General features: G+C 46.1%; 1 protein-coding gene across 11 annotated transcripts in view; it reads right to left on the reverse strand.

Annotated features, from left to right (window-relative positions):
• ILDR2 (immunoglobulin like domain containing receptor 2) overlaps positions 1 to 15,708 on the reverse strand; it is a 48,647-nt gene that overhangs the window by 16,451 nt on the left and 16,488 nt on the right. For 7 of the 11 annotated variants that reach the window (XM_073304666.2, XM_073304664.2, XM_073304658.2 and 4 more), the window contains 3 exons: positions 13,940 to 14,272; positions 12,464 to 12,583; positions 938 to 994 (listed from right to left, as the gene is read on the reverse strand). In XM_073304666.2, coding sequence (XP_073160767.1) covers positions 938 to 994; positions 12,464 to 12,583; positions 13,940 to 14,272 — 510 coding nt within the window. The remainder of the gene's footprint in view (positions 1 to 937; positions 995 to 12,463; positions 12,584 to 13,939; positions 14,273 to 15,708) is intronic. The other 4 variants (XM_073304676.2, XM_073304691.2, XM_073304683.2 and 1 more) reach the window with 2 other exon arrangements.

A 15,708-nucleotide genomic window follows, 5' to 3' on the forward strand; every position in this document is an offset into this window, starting at 1 on the left:
AATGTTATGGCTAACATTAGGGGTCTTTACCCTCTTTTCCATGTGTGTGTCTGGGACAGATTATTCCCCCTTCATGTGCACTTAGAGCTGCTCTTGTGTATGAAAGTGGGTATGAGAAGTCTATTTTGTGGGGAGAGACAGACTTTGGTTTAGTGCCCTCAGGCTTCAGTCATTTCAGACATACCCAGAGCTGAATGCTTTCTCATCTCTTCCCTCTGAAAGACCATCTGATGTAGAATCTTGGACTAGATCCTCTATGGGGTTGGGAAATGCTTAAAAGTGGGATCCCATTAATTTGGATAGTAAGGGATTTGTGCAGTCCAGAAAATCCTCAGGCCCCTCCCCAACTATCTGGCTGTAGCTAGATCCCCTGATAATGTAGCATTACCGCACAGAAGAACAGCTCCCACAGCTTGGTTTGGCCTAGTATCCCTCCTTTAGCAGGGGTGCCACATATGTGCAGCCTTCGGTGGCTGATTTTCATAGCACTATCCCATAACATAAAGTTAGGCCTTTTAAGAGTACTTCTTCTTGAGGGCATCCAGGGGTGCATCCACACTGTACTTTGTAGATGTACAAGGGTGCTAAGATATTACGGTATGGATAAAACGGAGTTGCCACGATCATGGTGGTGTGGCATGATCACAGGCATACAGCTTGATATAAAACCTCTTGTAAATAGACTTTTCCACTCTAGTGCTGGGCCTGTCTCTCAGCTCTTTCTGTCTTTTGCATCCCTGTGTTACAGCCCCGCCCTATCCCCAGCATGAGGTTTGATATTTCTCAGTGCAATATGCACTTCGAACAAGCGACAGTCTATCACAGAATACAGAAGACGCACACAAGTAAGAAGGAAATTAATGTGCAGTGCAGAGGAGGGATGGACAAACAAGGCGAGAGGGAAGGTGGGTCAATAAAGGGTTAAATGACTGAATACCTGGCATAATCTCCACAGCAAAACTTGGCAAGAGATCAGCAAGCAGCCCTGTCCTGCCTAGAAAAGACAGAAGGAGGAGAACAGGGAGAGAGGTTACTGCAGGAAAAACACACTCCCCAGCCCCTGCCTTAGCTTTCAGCCCCCTTCCTCATCGTGGGATTGACCCACATATGCTCTGTGAACTATATGGTTGAGGGATTTCATCACCTCCACAGTAATTGGCCCTGCTCAATGCCTGGTGGCTGTCTATGTATCTGTCTGGCCTTGATTTGACCAACTGGGCTGGGGGGGAGGGAGAGAGTCAGGAATGGAATCACTCCAATCTAGGCAGAGGTTTGCAAGAAGGGGGTCCATGCGGCATGATTACAAGGCGATGCCTGCAGGGTATTGTTCTACACTCACACACACTACACATAGGCATGCACACTCACACACAAACACACTCATCTGGGGGCTTGAGTGATTCAATTTTTAAAGAATAATTTTACTGGCATAAAAAAGAGAGAGCGTGCAAAAGACCATAGCTGGCTGGATTAGAAAAGGGTTGACCCCCCGTGCCTCCTACAAGTAATCCACATGCACACAGCACATGCACATGTGATGTTTTTCCATATGGGACACTGCAGCTGCACAGATAGGTTCACAAGAGATGCCATAATGACTATATGGGGTGGGGGTATGATGGGATGTCTGTATAACCTGGAGATGCTTTGAGATGTAGAGCCAATATCCAAGTGAAGCAAACCAACCAGGAAAGGATTTCTGTGAAACCTCACTGGACCTCTTGCTTTTTCCATTTGAATTTACAGTGAATGTGACAAACAAAATCCAAGCCCTAAGGGCAACTTGGTACCTCTTTGTTTTGGAACTGCATGTATGAAATGTAGCTAATGCACAGCATATGTCCTGAATGTAGGTAAAGTATACTACAGACATATATGTATATGCCAGTACATATACAGAATGCCCCTGCGTGCATCTGTGCTGTGCGTATATTTATATAGCACCAACAGTTTGCTAGGTTATTTACAGATATGCAGGAAGGAGAAGAGCTTGCAGTCTGAACAGACACATATGGGGGATGGAAAGTAAGGCAGGCAACCAAGTGTAAGTCAGTTAAAGGTGGTATAAAGTCATCTTTAACACCCCCGCCCTCAGGTTTTGCACTGAGCAGAGCTCAAACACAGTGATTAACTGGACCCAAAATCCTTGGTTTCTAGTCTCTCCCTGAAGCATGTTAAAATCAACTAGAATCTCACTCTCCACTTTTTCATTGCTTCAGCAGAGTGTCTAGAGAGAGAAAATCCACACAAATGGTTGCTGGAGCCACAGAGAACATTCTAAATTCAGGCAGTGCTTTGCAACCCATCAAAGCTGTTCTGGTACACACTGTAAAACCATCAGTCCCAACGAGCTCTCAGAGTCTTAGCAGAAGATGTAAAGATGATCCTTCAGATAAAGTGTTCCTTATTTATTATTTTAAAATAGGGTTCTATCCATCAGTCTATGGCAACATTTTCATCAAAGTGTCCAAAGAATTTCATGGAATCCAGGTAGTCCATTCCCTGGAAGTACCAAATGTCCAGACTACTCTCAGTCAGCATACACGTATATCTGTGTATTGTACACAAGACATGGGCTACGCATCGTGTGTGTCAGAGGTGTGCCAGATAACTCTTGCATGTCACAAGCATGCTCTACACATGCACACCGGATGCATGGCTCCCATCACAAGTATGCTATACTCATACATGCGCCACATGCTCATCAAATATATGCCTTATTTACACACAAGAATCACATGCATGCAAAATGTATTTGCAGGTACAAACACACATTTACATTGCACGGCTGCAGAAAGCATCTCTGTCTCCTGTTTGTTTACTCTGCATGCAGGCAGACTGTGTCCCTTGCAGTGACATCAGAGGTACAAGGATGGTAAAATATGAAGAGATAAGACGGCGATACACCAGTTGGGAGCAGGCACTGGCCTGGGTAACTCCATCTCACAATGTAGTGCCTCTCATTTGAAGCCCACCCTAAAACCTGAGCTCCCTGTAGTAGTTCTGGGTTTTATGGATAGGTGCTTCACGGTTCCAAGGATGTCCTGGTAAAACCACAGCTATACAATGTGAGAGGAGGCAAATGTCAGGAACCATGCTGCTGTTGGAAATCCTAAATTGTTGTGAGGACAAGCAGGACAACCATTCCATGCAATCTGTGCAACAGTTTACTCAGTTAGACCCCTTCAATAAGCACAATGTGACGTGTCTGGATTTAGGAGGAGAGAGAGTGGATCGCTTCACCATGCCAGAAGGGCAAATAAAGCTGGAATCTTGAGAATACAGCAAAATTCCCACCTTCACATCAGCAGGTTCTGCATTACCTCTGCACTCAAGGCTTTCTCCCCACTCCTCCCTGTCTGTGTGAGGGATTCAGTCTGTGAAGGAATTCACAAAGCCCTCTCAGGAGAGGCCAGTTCAGTGAAACCCAGGGCAGAGGCCACATCTGAACCTAAACCTGTTGATGTGAATAGCCCAGCCAGCTACCAGAAAACAATACACTGCGTGACTTTGCCTCAACTAACTTTCAGCACTTTGATTCTTTCCCGGGGCTGAGTTAATTCACTGGTCGCCTGTCCCTCAGTGCCATGTAACTTCCCCCCTTCACAGACCCTCCCCCTGCTCCTCATTTTTAATAACGGCTGTTAAGTAGGCTAGGCTGCAGAGAAACATTTCAGCTGACCCAGCCGCTCCTGTTCATACCAGTGGTTACCACAGCAACGGCTGGGGGAGGTAGCACACAGGCTTGTCGTGAATGCTCGCTAATTGAAGGCCGACTTTCCTCCCACAGTGATGAGCAACAAGTGAAGCAAAAATATACAGCAAGAGGGAGGGATTAGATGGCTCAAGGCGGCAGGGAGTGAGGTATAAGATTCTTTCACCTCTAGGTTTAGCTTGATTCAGGCCCAGGATGATACTGACAAAAAGTGTCATGCAGGAAATGAATTGGGGGCATCAGCCTAGTTCCTAGGGAACAGGCGCCCCAGCAGGCCACCCCAATTGGGATTAGCTGCCTGCTGCTCCCATGCTCTGAAGTCTCAATAGAAAAGCCAAGGACTGAATGGGCCACAGAGCTGTACTCCCCTCTGCCCCCGAGACGAGGTGGTCAGTCTGGCACAGGTCAGTGAGGAGAAAGCTCACAGTCCCTGACCTGTCCCTGTCCCGTGAATAAACACCAGCGCTCCATATCACGCTGACTCCTTCCATTGGCACCAAACTCATTTTTTTAAAAGTAAGCTTGGAAGAGGGAGAGTGGGGGCTAGAAAGGAGCTGTCAAGGAGAAAACAGTTTATTCAAATACCCTGATAAGAGGTCGTCCATTTTTGTTGCCTATTTATTATTGCGTGGCCTGTGTCGGAAAGCGGACAGTGGGCATTTTGATAAATGAATTGAAATGGCTGTCTAGTTTCTTCTGTAAATGCCTCTATATCCACAAGGACTGTAACTTCTTGTGCTAGCACCCCTCAGTGCATCCCAGCAGACACCTCGTTGTCTAGATGGCCCCATTTTCCAGGATTATCCCGGATGGTTTTATTCAGAATAGGAGTTTGTCCTTGTGTCAATAAAAATCAGGGACGTGTTGGCGCTGTCTCTATTCCCACCACACTGCTGATTATGCTTTCCACACAAGCAACTCCAGCAGCTGCCTCTCAGTTGTTCCCTCAGCATGCACCTGCTGCCTCTCGGGCACAAGCGGAAGTTGTGGCCACTCAACTGCAGCTGAGAGGCACAAAGACTAGAGTGGCAGCACAAGGACAGCAAGGGCCATCACCAAGTGGGAGGAGGATCTTTAGCCCTGTAGACAGACTCGGGTGTAGAAGGACTGGGGAGGGAGAGGAAAATTGGAAATGGGGATAAGCCAAGAGAAAGCAGCGCAGACCTGGAAGGTGGGGAAGTAAAAGGGAAGGAGAGAGGAGTCCTAAAACCAGAGGGAGGAGAGAGAGAGAAAACGAAAAAACTTAAGAACTTAATATGCAGGTTTCAGAGTAACAGCCGTGTTAGTCTGTATCTGCAAAAAGAAAAGGAGGACTTGTGGCACCTTAGAGATGAACGAATTTATTTGAGCATAAGCTTTTGTGAGCTACAGCTCACTTCATCGGAATGCATCCGATGAAGTGAGCTGTAGCTCATGAAAGCTTATGCTCAAATAAATGTGTTCATCTCTAAGGTGCCACAAGTCCTCCTTTTCTTAATATGCAGGGTAGATGATACACCCAGGAGAGGAGCAAGAAGTTAGGTCTGACCTGGAGACAGAGGAGACAAATAGCTGAATGGAATGGGGTCTATAGAGAAGAGGGTAAAAAAAACAGAGTTGGAGAAAATAATGAGGGAACGCAGGGTTAAGTACTTTGAAGAGCAGGAGGAATCAGGGATGGAAGTGAGTGGCAATATGTTCCCTTTGGGGGGATTGATGCTCTGATCCCCCCCGGTAGCAGTGCCTCACTATTTCCTTCCCAGTAGCAGAAGAACATGCTATTGTCGTCAACCTGTGTTACACTCAAGGGGCCCTGGCACTTGAAGACTGACCCAATAGGGGCATCAGAAAGCGGAGTGGAGAAAGCATGGCTCTCATAAATCGGAGGCTCTTCCAAGGCAGCTGCTGGGAGATTTATTGGGAGAGTGTGGCCTTGTAATGAGTTCCTCCTTGCTCCCTCTGCGAGCAGTAAACTTTTCTTTTTTTCCCGTCCCTCTTTTCTCTGTTTGTCAGTCAGAGGGAGAAACAGAGGCAGCCTTCTGGGAGATCAAAGCTTTAGCAGGCAACAAAGACCTCCAAAGAGGCTGTTGCCATGGAAACCTTAGTAGCTGAGGCCTTTTAATCGTGCCATTCTCCTTTGTTAGCAGCGTGTGGCTGGGGCTGACAAATAAGAAGGAACAGGGTGGAGGGGGGGAATCCTTGGCAACAAGTAGTATTTCTAAATGGCATGAAATAAGTAACGGGGGCGGGGGGGGGGTTGGACAGAGTTTCAGGAGAGAGGCAGCAATGCTGCATGGGTGCGCAGTGGAAGGATCTATGGGAAAGCAACATCACACAGGAGTTTAGCAAGAGAAGACACCCTTGGTGCCCTCTCGAGGCACCACAGCACTCACAGGTGCGAACACAAACTGGTCTCGTTTGTCTTGTCCTTTGTAAAATAATTTACTCCTTGCTCCTGCCCACTTTATGGTTCTCTGGCCCAGGCAGAGCTATGGGTAAGAAAGTCTTGGTTATAAAGCTGTTTGTGGGCCTTCCTGGGCTGAATTCTGGGCCTCTAGCCTCCTGTGCATACCAGTGACACTAACACATCTGCCAACTACTGTGACAAGTAGGCTGGGATGTTATTGGCAGCTCTTCAATGGAATAAAATGAAATGCTACAGCTGTCATCCTGTTAGGGCAATTTCCTGCCATGAACTCTCCCCTCCCTGGATTATAGACGCTGATGTGGGCTCAGTCTCTCTTGGGGCAGAAGAGACTAAAGCTGGCACTGCTTATAACAGGTTAAATAAGTCATCTTATTGACTAAGAACATAGCACAAAGGTCCAACCACACACACACAGTAGCATGCATTGATTTACACAACAAATACATTGGACAGGTAGGTAGCTATTATTACAATGTGGGTAAGTATATAAGTAGGTATATATATCTACAACTATGCCTCTCTGTGTATATTGGGCTAGGAAGAATCTGATTTTTATGCTTTATGAATTTTGACAGGTAACATAAATTACCAAATTTTTAGTTTATCAACTTTAAATGTTTGCTTACTAACATGGGATTAAGAAAACCCCAGATGCTAATTGTTTAATTTAAAAAGTAATGACTGGAGAAGTCTAGGCTTCTAGGAGATTCATTAATAAAATACTATCTGATAATTGTGTAATTCATGTTGTGTTAATTGACCTGCCAAATGGAACAGAGAATAAAAGAAGTCAACAGTTGTCTAGCAAAGCAGTGTGGTCCATTAGCTAGAACACAAGACTGCCAGTTAGGATTCCTGGGCTCTACCCCTGACTCTTCCAGAAACTCACTGTATGTCTGAGAACTAGTCATCTTAACCTAATCTGTGCCTAAATTCCCCAGCTGTAAAATGGGGATCATATTTAATAACCTGGGTAAAGAGCTTTGAGGTCCTCAGATGAAAAGGACTATAAATAATAATTATTTTATCACAAGTGTAGTACATTGTATATGTTTAATAGAGACAGTAGGCTTAAGCTACAGAAATCACTTAGCCTAGCTAAAGGGTCCTGATCCCCAAGGAAAGAACATGAATTAAACTAGCATCACCAAAACCCCAGGATGTCACTGCGATGCACTATATTAGTCCTGACACTACAGCAGGTACAGTGCCTAGCACATTGGGACTCTGATCTCTGATTGGGGATTCTAGATGCTATCATAATACAAATATTTAATAATAATTTGTATTAATACTCTTTGAATACTCATCCTGTCCTTATTCTAGAGTGGGTTCATTTGCTCCCAATCTCATTCCTGCCTCTATAGCAAAACACTTTTTTCCCACTGATCTCCTTAGATAAAGGCCCTGATTCAGCAGTCCATGCCCATAAGTGCTTTGCTGAATTTTAGGCACATGCTTAAATCCCACTGGCTTTGCTGAACAGGGGATGGATTTAAGCACATGCTTAAATGCTTTGCTGAATTGGGACCAAAGTGAGAACAGCCAGTGGAATTCTACAGTGCAACGAGGAGCTACCCTTATCTTTGATATGGAAGTGTGACCCAGGGACACTAAAAATCCCAGCCTGGCTGCTCAGATCAAGATGGAAGATTGCAGATGCAATCTGCAGTCTCCATGAGCTGTATATGTCCATATAAAGACACGCGCAGCTGCAATCTACTCCATTTTATTCAAATTATAGTAGAAGCAGCTCCTGAGGTTGCTAATGAAGCCCTTGGTTGGGCAAAGTTTGTGACCCTCTGCCCTTAACTATGTAAATATCACTGTATTTTTGCCGCCTCCCAAATCTTCCTCATGTTGTTACTGATGTCAAATGATCTTGTCAAGCTGCATCCTCCCTTTAACCTGCATACTTCCTATGCTTCTGAGGTTCAAATCTGAGATATTTTTCCTATTTCCTCTTAAGCACTCATTGGTCTCCTCTCTTATTCTGCCCTCCCCAATTTCCATTTTCGTCAACTGATATGATAAGGAGGTAGAACTCCTGCTCCCCTCACAACCTCCAGCCAATGTTTTAAAAGATGCAGCGACCCCCAAAATAAGCAATGTACAGTGTATTTTAAAAGGAAATGTCAATAGGGAGCAGATACTGTGCATGATGGGAAATCCAAACTCTCTCAGACATCATCCCTTTACTGTTTCAGCTGCTCCCAATAGGGAGTCAGCCTTTCATCTGATCAGCAAACAGCAAACAAAATGCATTGAGCATCCCCTAGGATCACAGAAGTTCTCAAATCTACATTTATATTCAGTCTGTCCTTGCAATTCACTAATATCCAGAAGAGAAGTGGAATGGTATCAGAATATCCCAGAAAGTTCCAGAATATTAAAAAATTATATTTCTTTATTGCTGGCTGCCTATCTCCTGCATTAAAGGGCACTGTCTTGCTTTCAGTCATCACCACATTGAGAGAGAGAGAGAAGGAGAGGCAGGAAAAAGAAGAGTTGGAAGGACAAGGAGACAGGGAGGAAGGGAAGGTAATTGGGATGTCACTGATACACATACATAACGGGTTTGATCATTCTGCCTGATGACCAACACCCAGGAGAGGAAGCGAATGCAAGCTGCTCCAACCAGCCTATGAAGCAGAGCAAAGTACACCCAGAACAAGACTGCTCTCTTGCTCTTGGAGAGCCCATTGAAGTGCACTTTCCTGCCGTGCAGGTGCTGCACACAGACAAACGGACAAAGTGCAATGACAGAAAACAGGCTGCCTGAGCTGCAAGTTCCTCACAGTAAAAGCACAAAGGACTAGAGCAGTGTGACCGGACGTATCAACTCTGCACTGATGAGCTGAGGGTTAAGCAGCTGGTCTGGACGCAGGAAGTCAGCCCCCTGGCCTCTACTGGGCAGGCTCCCAGTGACAGGAGCATTCAAAAGAGAGCAGCTCAGCCCAGTCTGGGCTGACCAAGGAGGAGAGCAGTCGGGTGCAGCAGCATTCTGCCAAGAAGCTGCCAGGACTGGGCCTCCTAGCCAAACCACTGGAAGCACATTGACTGCAGGAACTGAGGATGACGACTTGCTGCCAACAGGGGAAAGGGCCCCAGAGATGAACCTGGGAGAGAGCCAGAAGGGATCCCAAGACAGAGCTGTGACACTGACAGAGGTTCCAGAAACAGTGGTAGGAAATGACCCAGGGAGTGCATAGTGATACCAGACCCCTAGGCCATATATATGGCCTATGGTTTTGAAAGACACTGGGTCAGAACCCAGTGGAGTAGGATGGGACCAGGTTCCCCTACCCCACCTTGGGGACTAGAGCTACTAGGCAGAGCAGCTCTTGACTCTCGCTGTGGGACAATACTGCCAGTCTGGGGCACACAGGCACCCCCCAACAGCCAGTACAACATAAAGCAGGGCAAGGCTCTTTCCCCCATATAATCTTTTATACACAGGTTCCAAGATTTGAAACAACATTAATTTATCTAGGCTTCTCCTGTCTCCACGGTAGCACATTGCTTCACCATGGTATCTGAGAAGCAGTGCAACCAGGTGGATAGACCACTGGACTTGGACTCAGGAGACTGGGTTTTATTATAGACTCTGCCACAGTCCTGCTTTGTGACCTTGGAGAAGTCTCTTCCCCTCTCTGTGCCTCAGTTTCCTCATTTGTAAAATGGGACTAATGATACTGACCTTCTTGGCAAAGTGCTTTGAGATCTACTGATGAAAAGTGCTATATAAGAGCTCGGTATTCCTAATTATATTATTATTATTTATAATGATACTGAGATTTGGTGGCCAGCTAGGTGTCTTTGGGGTGTGAGGATGAGGCACAGTTAAATAGCCTATCCACATAGCAATATCCGTGCTGGCATCACATAACAAGACCCATAGCTAGTATCTGGGAGAGATGGGCCTAAACTGAAAAGTCAGGATCCAGACCTGGATTTAGAGCAAACCGAAGTTCAGAGGTGTTCAGATCTGGGGTTCAGGCTTGTGTCAAGTGCAAGATAGTGCCATGGAACTGGACACGGAGGTGCCAGTGGTTAATGCTGATTTCCCTTGCCCAAGGGCCCACTGTCAACCTCATGTCTGTAGGTGGGCTTTGGCAGTGCATTAAAATACATCAGTGTGCTTATCTTCCATATTGGTTGAGTGTTTTTCCTCCAGCACTACCACTTGCTGCACTGTACTCCTCTGTTTCGATGTCATCTAAGTACTCATCTGAACCAGGAGGCCAACATGCATGTTCCAGTGTGTGCATGTACAGCCTCTACACAAGTTATCTATTCATGTGTTTTAATATGACCTTCACCACAGTAGCAATATATCAATATACAACATTAAGGAAGGTAATATTTCTCCAGAGGGACCATGCCCTCATCACCTGCCACTTCTCTGATTTCAGGTTTTAACTTCTGATTTCTAGGGAATTAATTTACGGCAAACTATGGCTCATGCTTTAAGAGAAAAAGGTTGGTTTTGGCTGATGTTTAAAATATTGTTTTCCTTGATTATACCAGTATAACCCACCATGTGGACATTCTTATTAAGGTACAAGAGTGGCTATGCTGGAGTTTACTAAACCAGGGGAAGGGATAGGACAGTACTGGGCAAGAGAGGCCCCACCCCTCAGCAGCTGTAGGGCATGCTCCTGGTGGACGGATGGTTTAAAAGGACAGGGGTGGGCCAGAGAAAGGAGATAGAGGCTGTATCAGGAAGTGAGGCTGAAGCCTGGAGCTATGAGAAGGGTGGCTCCAGCACTGTTAAGGCCACTCTGGAAGCAGTGATCCAGATCCCCCTTCTCTTTGGGAGTTGAAAACTCACAAGAGACTGTGAAGAACTAGGCAATGTTCCACTGGCAGACTAAGCAGAAGCGACCTATGGGAAGTATATCTGGATGTGGATCAAACAGTGGTCTGGACACTGTAATGCCCCTCTTGAGTCAGGACCTGGTGGAGTGGATGGGCCTGAGTCTCTTTACCTGGCTCCTCTGCACTTCTTAGATGACAAAACCCTAAGGGCAGTGGAAGGGACATTCCGGAGAGAGATTGAGACCTGCCACATGCAACCCAATTGGAGCTAATGTGGCCACTCACACATAGGCGCCAATTCCGTGGGTCCTGCGGGGCTGGAGCACCCAAGGGGAAAAATTAGTGGGTGCTTTGCACCCACCAGCAGCAATGCTCCCCAGCATGCTGCATCCCCGCTCCTCCCCCTCCCTTCCAGCACTTCCCGCTCCCTCCCGCCCAGCCGCCTAATAGCTGTTTGGCGGCGCTTAGGACTTTCCGGGAGGGACGGGGAGGAGTGGGGACGCAGCGCACAGGGGAGGAGGCAGAGAAGAGGCAGGGCAGGGGCAGGGACTTGGGGGAAGGGGGTGGAATTGGGGTGAGAAGAGAGCGCCCTATGCTGCTGTGGGCAGAGTGGCACGCTCTTCAAAATAGAGTCTGCTGTCTGATACCAGACAAAAACATGGCCAATATTGTCCCAGTACTGAACAGGGGACAAACCAGCCAAAAGGAGGACTGTCCAGTATAAAACCGGACGAGTGGCCTTCCTAGCTGGGACCTGTTGTAGAACGATCAGGCCAGAAAGAACTGAGCCACTGCCTGACCACTAGGCTGGCTGGCTATAAGACTGACAAACTACAGGGGCCTTTTCCCAGTTTAGTTTTTGCTTTGGAAGCAGTTTCAGTTAAATCAGAAAAGGCCATTCTTATTCCAGAATAAGTGTTACCACATGAGGAAGTGTACCAAGTGTAACTATAGAAGTTGAACTATACTGATATAATTATATTGGTATAATTGGAAAAATCTCCCATATAGACAAGCTCTTATAACAAAAACTGGTGCCCTCTCATTTCCTCTTCAGGGATGAGCCTCCAGACAATCTGCGAGAACGTTAGGAGCTGCCTGCCCGCATTACAGATCTCAATGCAGCAAAAAACAGTGCATTTGGGATCTATTTAGTGTATATTTTTAAAAGACACAATCTCAGATTTTTTTATTTGCTGGCATTTTATCTGTTTAAATCTTAAATAGGGGGCCAGATTCTCCACTGCCCTGCCCTTTAGACAGCCACTTGCACATGGGTCAAGTGAGAGCTATGTGGATGTGAAACATTCCTGTTCGGGTTTGGCAGGTTTGACACCCACTTTCCCAGATGCAAATGACTGCCCAAGGTGCGGGGCAGTGGAGAATCAGACCCAGGAAATATAATATCTATAGAGAGAAATATATGCTACACTCGCAATATACTGCATAAACATACGCAGAGGAGACAGAGCATGAGAACTTTCCACTGAGGAAGAAGCAAATTGTGAAATGTGGCTCACCCAGAACCAGCAGCTCCACTGACTCCTCATTCTTGCCCTCCAAATCGTCAGGGGTGATGATGAGACAGTAATAGAGCCCACTGTCTCCCCACATCAGCTTCCCAATACGGAGGTCTGCATCTGAAAAACAAAAAATGTAGAGGATGGGGCCATCCCCCAGCCTCCTCTAGAAATGAAGGATTGACAACACTGGCTCCAACTCCAAGTGCAACCCCCTGGGAGCTGTCACTGACAGGAGCAGATGTTTGTTCCCCAGTAGTTTGTGGGGATTACATCCCTAGCTAGTGCTGTGTGACAGGTCAAGCCTCTAGCTGTAGATTAAGAGACCAATCCAACTCCCCATTAATTCCAGAGGGAGGTGGAATTGGATCCTAAGAAAGTAACACAAGCCCATTACTCTGAAAATATATGTAGCTCAGTAAGCTGTGGTGTTGAATGAGGAGTTGGAGTAACACCACAAGCAAGGCCCACAAAGAGAGTGCAAGGCAGAGGATGGAGTCTTTGGACAAACCACTAACTCCCCTTCCTTTTGCCCTCCCTACTGGCAATGGCCCAGTGACTTGACAGTACTCCTGCTGGGCAAATGGGGTTTAGATGCTACTCCCTCTGGAACACATCAACCATCTACCAAAGGCATCACTAGAAAACAAAGTAAAATATTCTCTCCCCTCCAAGAGGTGAGTGTGTTTCCTCCACACCAGAGAGCAAGGGGCTAGTAACCCCTACCAGCTAACTGGCTTGTTGAATTAGAACAGATGACATGTATTGAGGAGTCCTAGTCTCACATGACCTCTTCCCACAAAAGACTGAGGGAAGTCTCAGCCCCCACCAGCTGAGTTCACACAGCTTAAATCTCTTCTTTTTCTCCTTCCTGAAACAGGAGTGGGTTTAGGTCCCTACTGGAGTAGGGTGACGAAGCCCAGCGTTGGATGAACATGAGATGCAGAATTACTCCTTCATGTTGGCAGGGCAGGAGGAGAGGAGGTCTGTTCAAAAGGATAGAAGAGTTTTGTGAGGGGGAAAGCCCAGCCGTGGAGACTGCACTTCCTATTCTCTACCACAGGAGAAGATTGCACCTCCAAGTCAGCGTTTGGGCCCATCAGTGGGAGCAGTGTGGCGAAGCCCAGAACTAAATGAACATGGAAAAAGAACAGCCCTGTTGACCCAGGAGAAAGTAACCCCTCCAGGTCAGGATTGGAGCCCCTTTGTGGAGCAGATTGACAGTCCAGGAGGAATGAGTTTAAACTCCCCGCTCTCGTTCAGATTTAGCTGGTAGAGTCCATTGTATAAGAATGAACTTGTACCACTGGGTCCTGGAACATGACTGGGGTCCCTAGGCACTAGGATTACACAAAAAATAATTATTAATACCCCTGCCCCAGGTGGAGTTAACTAAACAATTTCCAACAGCCTTCACTATTCATAACTGCCAAGGAAGGATTCTTAACAATACTAAAGCAGCTAGGGGGGCATTACCATGGACAATGGTGACATCTCTTTCCTTATAGAAGTCCCCTATTGTGACCGTGGATCCCTGCTTGGAGGCTACGACACGGACCGTCCTTCTGCTGTCCACGCAATCCAGGTAGGGATCCCACTCCAGGTTCCTTTTGCTCACTGCTTGTAACCCCGAGGTGGCCAGACCCAAAGCTTCTCCTGTGCGGTCCTGGCAGTAGGATTTAAACCTCCATTGCACCACAGCTGGCTGGGTGGAGGAAGTAGAAAAGTGGCAGCGAAGCAGGGCAGGCTGAAACAGCATAGCAACCTTCTTATTTTCAGGCACCGTGACCTGCAGTCCCTCAGCCAGTGCTACAAAACAAAAACATTGGTGTCATCCCACAGCGTGGTACGCACAACATGCTCTGATGGGATTAGATCAGTGGTTCCCAAACTTTAACAACCTGTGAACTCCTTTCACTAAATTGTCAAATTTCACGAACCCCCTCCTAAAAATGAATATTTCCAGGAATTTTCTCTTTTACCTGAGTATAAATTATAAAAGCAGTGCCCTTGGAAATATCAAATTTGTTTTGTGATATGCTTATTACACACTATTATTAATTATTATTTATCATTACAGTATTTTTATTACATTATGAAAACGGCAACACTCTTCCAGGATCTCAATTTCATAACTTGTATCACTTTGAAGAAGCCTGTTATAAGACAAGGCTCCTATGTTTTATCAAGGAGCATCAGATGTGAAACAGCATGAAGGGATTTAAGAAGCCAACTCAAAGATTCCTCCTACACAAGCATTCAGGTCTTGAGCAGTCCAGGCAAACAACGCACGTTACAACAAAGCTTAAACTTGTTCTTCATAATAATTTTAAAACAATACTAGCTGCCTATTTAATTTTAAAAACAACAAAAAATATCCACCTCCCTTTCCATTTCTTATAAGGAGTCTTGAAGTTAAAATCTCCTCAGTGTGATAGATATGCTTGCTTTGATCTGCTTAGCTCTTGGAAGTCCAGGGGCTCCTGGCTGCTGGCCCCATGCTGCCCAGGGTCTCTAGAGACAGCGCTGTCCGCCATTAGGGAATTTTTCCCCAAGAACCCCCTGTAACATTTCACAAACCCCCAAGGGTTCACGAACCCCAGTTTGGGAACCACTGGATTAGATGCTTCACGATGGTGTCATTCTCGCATGCACATCTTTGGGGCAGGAACCACATTTTTGTTCTATGTTTGTACAGTGTCTAGTACAGTGGGGTCCTCGCCCAGGACTGGGGTCCCTAGGCACTACAGCTTATACAAATAATAACAACAGCCGCACTGGGACAACTGCCTTTATTGTTGTAGGTGAACTTACAAGCAGTTTCTGTCCACCCATTGAGGATGATCCAAGTATGAGTGAACATTAGGATTGTGAGTTTAGTTTTGATATTAAAAAAGAAAGTGGATGAGAGGGGAGGGCATATTAGGCACTTGTAAAGGACTAGGCACTTTATGGATAAGGATACTTCATGCACTAAAGACATTCAGTAAGTGGGCCAGATTCTGATCTCACTCATATCAGTGCAAATCCAGAGTAACTCCATTGATTTCAATGGAATTACCCAAATTTAACTCCAGCATAACTCACAGTAAAATCTGGCTCCTTGTAATGTGCATTAACACAGTCCCGCACTCATAATGAGACACAATAGGTGTGAATCCAGATCACATAACTCTTGCTGCAACTGGAGTGCAGTCTGGCACTAAGCAAATTCTCCTCATGTGGGAGGAGCAAAGGATAGTGGC

This window comes from Lepidochelys kempii, chromosome 1 (genome assembly GCF_965140285.1).
Source record: "Lepidochelys kempii isolate rLepKem1 chromosome 1, rLepKem1.hap1, whole genome shotgun sequence".
NCBI lineage: Eukaryota > Metazoa > Chordata > Testudines > Cheloniidae > Lepidochelys > Lepidochelys kempii.